The sequence below is a fragment of the Trichechus manatus genome, unplaced genomic scaffold (assembly GCF_000243295.1).
Source record: "Trichechus manatus latirostris isolate Lorelei unplaced genomic scaffold, TriManLat1.0 scaffold00010, whole genome shotgun sequence".
In the NCBI taxonomy this organism is placed as follows: domain Eukaryota; kingdom Metazoa; phylum Chordata; class Mammalia; order Sirenia; family Trichechidae; genus Trichechus; species Trichechus manatus.
Window position 1 is genome coordinate 17,838,742 of NW_004443946.1, and position 12,064 is coordinate 17,850,805.

Consider the following 12,064-nt stretch of genomic DNA (forward strand, 5'->3'; position numbering starts at 1 on the left):
GGGGTTGTTAACCAATGTCATAAAACAGCATGTGTGTTACTGTTACATGAGAAACTATCTGTTCTGTAAGCCTTCACCTGAAGTACAATAAAATATTAAAAAAAAAAAAAAATAGGCATCAGAAAGCAGGATGTAACATAAGTAATGGAAGAAACACTAGAGCCTGATCTTGACCCTTTTATTAGCTGGCTGTGTTACCTTTGACAAGTTCACTTAACCTCTCTTAGTCTGTTTCCTCACCTGTAAAGTAAGAGCGTTTAAATAGATCTGTGTTTCTCAAACTCTGGAACCCACCACAGATTATTAGAGATGATTTTAGGAGGTATATGAGATAATTTTAGGCAGTCCCCTGATAGAACGTTAAAATACACATTAAATTGCATAGTGAAAAAGTTACTCCTTTTTCAGTCTTCTGATTATATCAAGGAGAAAGTCTCAATTTGGTATCAAGATATCTTTAATAACTCTCTAATACTAGATAATTGTTGATAGGCGGCAGATACTGTGAATCCTCCATTTCTCAAGAGGATCAACAGAAGGGAAATTAATTCCACTCCTTAGAAAGGAAAAGTACTGACCATCTGCACCACAGCCTACACAACCCCAAGACCAGAAGAACTAGATGGTACCTGGCTACCACTACCGACACTCTGACTGGGATCATAATAGAGGGTTCTGGACAGAGCTGGAGAAAAATGTAGAACAAAAAAATAAAATTCATAAGAAAAGACCAGACTTACTGGCCTGATGCAGACTGAAGGAATCCCTGAGACTACGGCCCTAAGATACCCCTCTGACTTGGAACTGCAGCCATTCTCAGAAACCACCTACCAGCCAAGCAATAGACAGGCCTGTAAAACAAACAATAATATACCCCTTTCCCCCCAAAAAAAATGCTTCATAGAACAAACAATTATATGAAACCAAAAAGGCAACATTTGCCCAGAAGTGAAGATGAGATGGCAAGAAGGAGTAGGAAAACCAGACAAAAGGGAACGGGGAACCCAGGGCGGAAATGGGGAGACTGCTGACGCAGTGTAGGGATTGCAGCCAGTGTCGTGGAACACTTTGTGTACAATTTGTTTAATGAGAAACTAATTTACTCTGTATACTTTCATCTAAAACACAGTAAAATATTAAAAAAAGAAGAAGAAGAAGAAAGAAAGGAAAAACACAGAAGTGCTTTTTTGCTCTTCTGTCTACCTCATTTACCCTTCCATTTGACAGGAAAGTGGTGTGTTATCCAACTGGTGAGTTTGAGAGGATTAATCAAATATTTGAGGCCTAGCCCTTTCTGGCTTCTCTCATGGTATGGCCCATTCTCAGAAGGCATGCTTCTTTTCCTCCACCATGTAGTAGGCCTTGGTTAACAAACTCTGCCTAGGACTGGGTAGGAACTTTTAGGAAGCCCATGAGGCCATAAAAATGCAAACCATAAAACCATATTCTCCAGTTCATCCTTTATTGGTGATCAGGCAGATATTTTCATTGCCATCTTATTTCTGTTTCTCAATCTATTTAAAATTCATAGGAGATTTAAGGGAGAAAGAAATTATCACCCTTTAAAACTTCACTAATAATCTCCCTTTTTAACAGAAATATGGCTTTGGGCTCAGATCCCTCCATAAGTAATAGTATCTATATAGAAGTTTAATAACATGATTTTATTTTTAATGAGTTTATGTTTTTGGTCACCTTCTATAAAATAAATTCATTTCAGTTTTAAAAATTGAGTTAATTTTTAAAATATTAAATAGTACAGGTAATACACAGATATAGTAAAAATCATAAAGGTGGCAGATAAATGAATAAAGTTTAGAAAACACTGAACGAGATTATCTCTAGGATCTTTTCTAGATTTAAGTTCTTTTCAATATGTATTTTGATAGAATAAGAAATATTATACGGTCAACCAGTTAAAGGAAGGGACCTTCTAGCATAGGACATACTATGTTATTTTCTTTCACCTTGAAATATATCATTATTGAGGGAGTTAAACTTTTATTCTATGCCAACTTTTTTTGTTTGTAAATGTAAATACCCTTTTCTCAATATTTTACTATTTACAGTTGACTATTAATATCTTTTTGATAGCGTACCTGTTAGTGATAGTGTCTTAAAACATTTTTTTATTTTTTTTCCACTGAAAACAGTCTAGTTCTAGGTGAGGTTTTTGGGCTAGAAATCTTGAGTGGGTATTACTTGGAGGACAAGAAACTTATCTGTTCCTAGGCACTAAATCTTGTCAGTGACTAGTGAGTGTTTGGCACATAGTTGTGTTCAGTAAATATTTGATAAACAAGTGAATGAATGAATAGACAAAGAATCAACAAACATGAACCAAGTTCTCTGTCTTGAAGGTGTGAGTATAGTTTTCATTTTTTTCTGAAAGCTATTAATAGGACTAACTGTAATGAAGTTCAGTCATTGGGGCAAATCAGAGGGTAATGATTTTGTTTTAGTGGAATTTTGAGCCAGTTACACTGAACATTTATAATACTCTTGTCAAGAAGAAGTCACAAAAAAGGAAGGCAGCCCTACTAAATGTACTTTTGTTTATAGAGGCAGAATTTATGATAATACATGAGAGGCATGTGTCTTTTTCTTCCTCTCTCCCTCCCTTCTTTTTTTTTCTTTCTTTCTTAAATTATTTTCATAAAAATTAACTGCCTTTCCCTCTTCCTTTTTTTTTCCTCCTTCCTTTTCTCTGTCGTACATGTACTACTTCACTGATCAACTCAACATCAGGGAAACAAACAAACGAAACCTAAACCGTTTGTCATCAAGTTGATTCTGGGTCATGGTGACCCCATGTGTTACAGAGTAACACATAGGATTTTCTTGGCTGTAATCTTTATGAAAGCAGATTGCCAGGCCTTTCTTCCACTGTGCCACTAGGTGGGTTTGAACCACCAACCTTTAGGTTAGCAACTCATTGCAAACTACTTGAGCCAGGGAACATCGGGGAAAGCATCCCAATTTTCCTCGTCGTGGGGACACTATTAGAGCTTAATTTAAAAAGCAGGTCACTTTTTCTTTACACTCTCTTAAATTATAGTGTCTCAAGGATGAAATACTTCCAAACTCATTCTGTGAAGCCAGCATAACCCTGATACCAAAACCAGGTAAAGGTACCACAAAAAAAGAAAACTACAGACCAATATCCCTCATGAACATAGACGCAAAAATCCTCAACAAAATTCTAGCCAGTAGAATTCAACAACATATCAAAAAAATAATTCACCATGACCAAGTGGGATTCATACCAGGTATGCAGGGATGGTTCAACATTAGAAAAACCATCAACATAATCCATCACATAAATAAGACAAAAGACAAGAACTACATGATCTTATTAGTTCATGCAGAAAAGGCATTTGACAAAGTCCAACACCCATTCATGATAAAAACTCTCAACAAAATAGGAATAGAAGGGACATTCCTCAACATAATTAAAGGCATTTATGCAAAGCCAACAGCCAATCATCCTAAATGGAGAGAGTCTGAAAGCATTCCCACTGAGAACGGGAACCAGACAAGGATGCCCTTTATCACCACTCTTATTCAACATCGTGCTAGAGGTCTGAGCCAGGACAATTAGGCTAGAAAAAGAAATAAAGTGCACCCAGATTGGTAAGGAAGAAGTAAAAGTATCTCTATTTGCAGATGATATGATCTTTTACACAGAAAACCCCAAAGAATCCACAAGAAAACTACTGGAACTAATAGAAGATTTCAGCAAAGTTTCAGGATTCAAGATAAACATACAAAAATCAGTTGGATTCCTCCACACCAACAAAAAAAACTTCAAAGGAAATCACCAAATCAATACCATTTACAACAGCCCCCAAGAAGATAAAATACTTAGGAATAAATTTAACCAGAGATGTAAAAGACCTGTACAAAGAAAACTACAAGACACTACTGCAAGAAACCAAAAGAGACCTACATAAGTGGAAAAACATACCTTGCTCACGCATAGGAAGACTCAACATTGTGAAAATGTCTATTCTACCCAAATCAATCTACAGATACAATGCAATCCCGATCCAAATTCCACCAGCATTTTTTAATGAGATGCAGAAACAAATCACCAACTTCATATGGAAAAGGAAGCATAAAGCATTACTGAAGAAGAACAAAGTGGGAGGCCTCACACTACCTGATTTTAGAACCTGTTATGCCGCCACGGTAGTCAAAACAGCCTAGTACTGGTACAACAACAGATACATAGACCAATGGAACAGAATTGAGAATCCAGATGTAAATTCATCCACCTATGATCAGCTGATATTTGACAAAGGCCCAACGTCCGTTAATTGGGGAAAAGACAGTCTCTTTAACAAATGGTACTGGCATAACTGGATATCCATCTGGAAGAAAATGAAACAAGACCATACCTCACACCATGCACAAAAACTAACTCAAAATGAATCAAAGGTCTAAATATAAAATTGAAAACAATAAAGATCATGGAAGAAAAAATAGGAGAATGCTTGGAGCCTTAATACACAGCATAAACAGAATACAAACCATAAGTAACAATGCCAAACACCAGAATAGAAACTAGATAACTGGGAGCTCCTAAAAATCAAACACTTATGCTCATCAAAAGACTTCACCAAAAGAGTCAAAAGACAACCTACAGACTGGGAAAAAATTTTTGGCCACGACAAATCTGATCAGGGTCTAATCGCTAAAATCTACAAAATATTGCAAAACCTCAACAACAAAAAGACAAATAACCCAATTAAAAAATGGGCAAAGGATATGAACAGGCACTTTGCCAAAGAAGACATTCAGGCAGCTACCAGATACATGAGGAAATGCTCACAATCATTAGCTATTACAGAAATGCAAATCAAAACTACAATGAGATACCATCTCACCCCAACAAGGCTAGCATTAATCCAAAAAACAGAAAATAATAAATGTTGGAGAGGTTGTGGAGAGACTGGAACACTTATACACTGTTGGTGGGAATATAAAATGGTACAACCACTTTGGAAATCGATTTGGCGCTTCCTGAAAAAGCTGGAAATAGAAGTACCATACGATCCAGTAATCCCACTCCTAGAGAAATAAGAGCCGTGACACGAATAGATACATGCACACTCATGTTCATTGCAGTGCTGTTCACAATAGCAAAAAGATGGAAACAACCTAGGAACCCATCAACGGATGAATGGATAAACAAATTCACACAATGGAATACTACACAACGATAAAGAACAACGATGTATCTGTGAAACATCTCATAACATGGTGAATCTGGAAGGCATTATGCTGAGTGAAATTAGTCAGTCACATAAGGACAAATATTGTATGAGACCACTATTATAAGAACTCAAGAAAAGGTTTAAACACAGAGGAAAATATTCTTTGATTGTTACGAGGGTGGGGAGGGAGAGAGAGGGGTATACACTAACTAGATAGTAGGCAAGAATTATCTTAGGTGAAGGGAAGGACAACACAATACAGGGGAAGTCAGCACAACTGGACTAAACTAAAAGCTAAGAAGTTTCCTGAATACAACCAAACACTTTGAGGGACAGAGTATCAGGGGTGGGGGTCTGATGACCATGTTTTCAGGGGACGTCTAGGTCAGTTGGCAAACAAAGTTTATTAAGAGAAGTTTCCGCATCCCACTTTGGTGAATGGCATCTGGGGTCTTAAAAGCTAGCAAGCAGCCATCTAAGATGCATCAGTTGTTTGGGAACCCACCTGGAGCAAAGGAGAATGACACAAGGAAAATATTAGCCCAAGAGACAGAAAGGGCCACATAAACCAGAGACTTCATCAGCCTGAGACCAGAAGAAGTAGATGATGCCCAGCTACCACCAATGACTGCCCTAACAGGGAACACAACGGAGAGTCCCTGAGGGAGCAGGAGAAAAGTGGGGTGCAGAACTCAAATTCTAGTAAAAAGGCCAGACTTAATGGTCTGACTGAGATTGGAGGGACCTCGAAAGACATGGCCCCTGGACTCTCTGTTAGCCCAAAACTAAAACCATTCCCAAAGCCAGTTCTTTAGACAAAGATTAGACTGGACTGTAAGATATAAAATGATAATCGTTAAGAGTATACTTCTTAGCTCAAGTGGATACATGAGGCTAAATGGGCAGCTCCTGTCCGGAGGTGAGATGAGAAGGCTGAAAGGGACGGGAGCTGGTTAAATGGACGCGGAAAATCCAGGGTGGAAATGAGTGTGATGTCACAATATAGGGAGAGCAACTAGGGTCACATGACAATGTGTGTATAAATTTTTCTATAAGAAACTAACTTGAACTATAAACTGTCACTTAAAGCACAATAAAAATAAAAAAAATTATAGTTTCTTGTCTGCTAAAGGTGCCCAACTCTTTATTGGCACTGTAGATGAACTACAGTACTGGTGGTAAAAAATTTTATTGCCATTTATTCATGCAAATGTCTGTTTCAAGGGCTTTGTTCTAAAAATCCTGAAATGAGTTTTACATATCAGAGAGAGAATACTAGCTAGAGGTTTTTATTTCTTAGTTATACCAGCCTACTTTCTAATAACCATACAGTTGATTAACTACATTCCCAGATGATTTAATTTACTTTTAAAACATTTTGCAAATATGCAGAAAAATGGAATTTGAGGACTATGTTTTATTCTGGTAAATACATTTTAAATGTATTCTAGGTTTATTCTCCAAGAGTGTATTCTTTCTTTAATGGTCCAGTGATTACTGTAATTCTAATTCATTATGCACAATGACAGCAACTTAACTGGGGTTATTTTGTATGTTCAGGTTAATATTTTCTGTTACTGAAAATTTAATTCAGTACATTTTATGTTAGTGAAATCTGCCTGGTATCTTTGTGTCTTCTGGTTATTACTGTATGGTCTTTAATATGTAAAATAAACTCTTGGGATGCTGGCTACTGCATTCTGGTTTCTTAGTGCTTATCACTGCATTATAAATTTGACAGAATAGGAGTAACATTAGTGATAGATAGAAGTTGGATTCTGAAAGTAATTATCATCTGTAAAAATTAGCATCTGATCTCTGTTCTAATTTTAAATTAAAATGAGGTACTCAAGCAACATAGATTCTGTTATTGTCATAGCTGAAAATATAATGGGTCTATTTTGGCCAAAGGAAAAAAAGACTTTAAAATTATCTAATTTTAAAATGATCTAATTTTTTTCCTAAAGGTATATATGCTTGGCTTAAAATTATAATCATTAAGTATCCCCAGAATCGTTATACTCTGTCTTGAAAGTAATGCAAGAACCATTTGCTATAATGACAAGTTGGAATTTTTGAGAATACTTTATTCAAAAACAACAATAACACCAGTACTTTACCCAGCCAGCTAGCTGTGTCTCCTGGCAACATAGCTATTCTCTGGTTAGATATTTTGAGTGTCAGATACTATCCTTACCTGGGGTATGAGGTATTGATATGGCAACATGTTATGATAAAAAAGGCCATGGACTTGAGAGGTGTACCAACTTAATGTAAAACTCAGCTGTGTCACTTTTGCTCTAGTACCTTGGACCTTGGACACACTATTTAACTTCACAGAACTTTTTTTTTTTTTTCTCCTCTGTAAAGCAGAAATTATCATAATTCTTTAGAATAACTATGAGGATGAAAGCACCCAGAGTAAGTGCTCATTCAATGGTAGTTATATGAGAAATACAGTATGGTGATGATATGTTTTGATATTCTCTCAGGTGAAGTGAAGGACAAAAATGTTCAGGTGGTCGAGCTTCCCATTGTAGACAGTCTTCATCCCCGTCCTCCATATTTACCCCTGGCTATACCAGAAGACCTTGCAGATCGACTGATTAGAGTCCACGGTGATCCTGCAGTATGGTGGGTGTCCCAGTTTGTCAAATACTTGATCCGCCCACAACCTTGGCTGGAAAAGGAAATAGAAGAGGCCACCAAGAAGCTTGGCTTCCAACATCCAGTTATTGGGTAAGAATCTGATTTGCTCCTTATACAATGATATGTAGCAGCAGGGTTACGTGTTTTTACATTATGTTGTAAAAGGCTAGTTTAATTTTCATAGCCTTACCAAGGAACAAACGATCCAGAGTTCACCTTAGGTTACAGAGAGACTGTTCTTCCTTTGTTCACTTAGAACAGCTAAGTCATTGTACTTTGTCACCCTTATTCATTTATTCATTCATCAAATATATTAAACCCATATTTCTGAAATTAGCTGTCTCTCCTGGGGAAATCTGGCAAAATTTTACTTTATTGGATATAATACATGACTCCTATCTTACCTTAACAGGGCCATGAGATGAAGATGTCACATTTACAGCTTTTCTGGTGCTGTTTTTTTTGTTTTGTTTTTCTTATTTTTAGGCTTCATTAATTGCCACTGGTGATTATTTTGCATTTTTTATGTTCTGCTTTCTGTCCTAGAAGCTATCTTGAGAAGTAGGGTATTATTTTTAATATGAAATAATGTTAAAATTATTATTTAGAATTCTCTCTTGACCCACTAGGGAGTTATCATCTGTGTATATATTCAGTCTTATGCTTGGTAAAGGGAGATATATCAGGAAATCCTACGAGCAAGAAAAATTCCAAAAAAGCATCTTTGCTGACAAGCATGTGCTCCTATACATATACATAAAACATTATGGAAAGAGGAGTTTTCCTGGGTGCTGATACCATATTTCACACCATGGAAAATGTTCTTTGTAATTAGAGCTAATGGAAAAAATATTGGACTGAGAGTTAAGTGACCTGGGAAATATTCCTGGCGTATCCCTAGTTGAATGATTCTGGGCCAAGTTACTTAATAATAGTATTAAAACCCCTTGCCATCGAGTCGGTTCTGACTCATAGCAACCCTATAGGACAGAATAGAACCGCCCCATAGGGTTTCCAAGGAGCAGCTGGTGGATTTGAACTGCCGACATTTTTTGGTTACAAGCCGTAGCTCTTAACCACTGTGCCACTAGGGCCCCATGAATAGTATTAGGCTTTGATTTTTCCATCTGTAAAATGGGGAAGGTAATACCTGCTCTAAAAATGATAATGTGATGAAGTAAGGATGAAAAAAGGATTCTAGTTCTGTGAAAGAAATGCACTATAAAATATTATTACCATTCAGAAAGATTGATGCTTAAATATTCCTGAAAATAAACTTCTAGACTAGACTGTGGCATTCTGCAGCCTGTACTGGTTATGATAAAGTCAGCCATTGATTAATATTAATACATGTGTTGACTCATTCACTTTATTTGCAGAACATTTATTGAATACCTGCTATTGTGAGGGACAGAGATTAATTATTTTTTAAATGACTCCTTTCCTGCTCATTACAGTATAGTCTATAGTAGAAGAGACTCACACAAGTAAGCACTGTACAGGGTAGAATATGATTAATACCTTGAGAGAAGCATAGAAAATATTATAGGAGGTTAGAAAAGGGAAAAAAGTACTTCCATCTGGATCATAGCTACATTGTTTGAAAGTCATTATAGCTATAGTATTTGAACAGGATATTGAAAGTTGGAGAAAACTGGTAATAGTACAGTAGTTGAATTACCAGAATACCTACAATTACATTATCTCATTTGATCCTGTAACATAATCCTGTGAAGTGGGTAGAGATAACCATTTTACAGATGAGAAAACTAAGGTACAGAGAAATAAAATCTCTGCCAAAAGTTCTAGAATTAATAAAAGGAAAACTGGGACTTCAACCCGGTTCAGTTCTCCCTTACAATACCACATTGCTCTTCCTGCAACACCCGTCTACCCGCACAGAGATAAATAGTTCAATTAACAGTGTACAATCCAAATTTGTATGTTGTCTTTGAAATGCGTTATATGATTTTTCTTTCTATAGGAGAAGAACCTTCTCAACTTTGTTTGGATTTCCTGTAGTTTTATAGACTAGAAAACTAGCCTTATTCATTTACCATCAACAATCCACAAGTTAAGAGTTTAACAAATATAGAAAATTGAAGTGTCACAGGCAGCTAAGTTATTTGTACATTGAGATAGTCTGCTATAATAGAAAGAGGAGTGGACTAGGAGTCAAGAATTTGAAAGTCACATCTACCTTCCATTACTAACAAATCGTGTGGCTTTGGGTAACTTACTTGATCATTCTGAACCTCTCTTTCCTCGTTTTTTTTTAAATGAGGTTAGATTGTATCTAAGGTTTCCACTAACACAATAAGTATTTTTGTGCTTGTGTATCAGTCAGTCAGTCATTTATTCATTGTGTTTGGTGCAATTGGGAATGAATAAAATCATGTATCTCTTGCCCTGAAATAGCTTGATATCTAATAGTGAAAATCAGGCAAGTACACAGTTAACTTTTACTTTTGTGAAGACTCAGTTGAAACGTATGTAGGATAAACCAGCTTCCCTTTGCCTTATGTTATCTATAGTTTTATTTGTGGTAAAACGTATATAACATAAAAGTTGCCATCTTAACCATTTTTAAGTGTATAATTTAGTGGCCTTAATTATATTCACAATATTGTGCAACTGTTCCCACTATTTATTTCTAAAACTTTTTCATTACCCCAAACAGAAATTCTCTGTACCCATTAAGCATAACTCCCCATTGTCCCCTTCTTCTAGCCCCTAATCTTTCTGTCTCTGTGTATTTGCCTGTTCTAGGTATTTCATATAATTGGTATCATACAATATTTGTCCTTCTGTGTCTGGGTTATTTCACTTAGCATAATGTTTTCAAGATTCATCCATGTCATAATATGTATCAGTTTCATTTCTCTTTATGACTGGATAATATTCCATTGCATGTAGATACCACATTTTGTTCATTCATTCATTTGTTGATTGTTGATAGACATTTGGCTTATTTCCACCTTTTGGCTATTGTGAATAATGCTGCAATGAACATTGATGTACAAGTATCTGTTTGAGTCTCTGCTTTCCATTCTTTTTGGTATATATCCAGGAGTGGAATTACAGATTATATTATCTTTTTGTTCACTGAAATGTCTTCAGAAACATCATTTTCTTTAAAGTCGGATGAAGGAGTTATATTAAATGACTTCTCACATTTTTCACAGGCCTAATGATTCTTCTGTAAAAATTCTCTTATGGTCCTCTCTCAAATTATTGATCCAGGACAAATTTAAGGAGTACTTGGAGGACTGAGAAAATTACTTAGTAGTGCTCTGCCACTCTGAAATGCTCTTTTCCCTTTGGCTGTCCTAGTATTACATGTCTCCTTTATTTTATTTTCATATTTCCTGCCCCACATCTTCCCTTTTTGTGTCTAGTCTTCATATGTAGAGAAGTTACTGCTAAAGTTAGAGCTAAAGAAAGTACATAGTGAAGTCAGAGTATTAAATAGTGTTTTCTCTCATGAAACTTTCTATTGAAACTGAGTGGAATTATTCTTTCTGCCCCACTTTGTCTCTGTGGAGCACACTGAATAATTCTAATTCACCAAGAAAAGCAGTGTTAAGCAGGATGTGGGTAACAACAAAAAGACAAACAGCCCAATCAAAAATTAGGCAAAGGACTTGAACAAACATTTCACCAAAGAAGGTATTCAAATGGCCAACAAGCCTATGAAAAGATGCGCAATGTCATTAGCCATTAGGGAAATGTAAATCGATTTTGAGATATCACCTCACCCCCATTAGAGTGTCAGTGATCAAGAACACAAAAAACAACAGGTGTTGGTGAGGATGTCTAGAAATTGGAACCCTTATCCATTACTGGTCTGAATGTCAAATGGTATAGCCACTGTGGAAAACCATTTGACAGTTCCTGAAAAAGCTGAACATAAAACGACCATATGACCCAGCAAGCCCAATCCTAGGTAAATACCCAAATGAATTAAAAGCAGGAACACAAACAGAAACCTGTACACTAGTGTTTATTGCAACACTTTTCACAATAGCCAATAGGTGGAAACAGCCCAAATGTCCATCAACAGATGAATGGATAAGCAAAATGTGGTATACACATACAATAAAAAATATTACTCAGCCATAAAGAAAAATGAAGTCCTGATACATGCCATAATATGGATGAACCTTGAAAACATTATGTTGAGTGAAATAAGTTAG

General features: G+C 36.1%; 1 protein-coding gene across 12 annotated transcripts in view; it reads left to right on the forward strand.

Moving 5' to 3' along the window:
* FUT8 (fucosyltransferase 8) overlaps window positions 1-12,064 on the forward strand; it is a 361,848-nt gene that overhangs the window by 327,683 nt on the left and 22,101 nt on the right. For all 12 annotated transcript variants that reach the window (XM_004370955.2, XM_023726291.1, XM_004370956.2 and 9 more), the window contains one exon: window positions 7,712-7,958. In XM_004370955.2, the coding sequence (XP_004371012.1) occupies window positions 7,712-7,958 (247 nt within the window). The remainder of the gene's footprint in view (window positions 1-7,711; window positions 7,959-12,064) is intronic.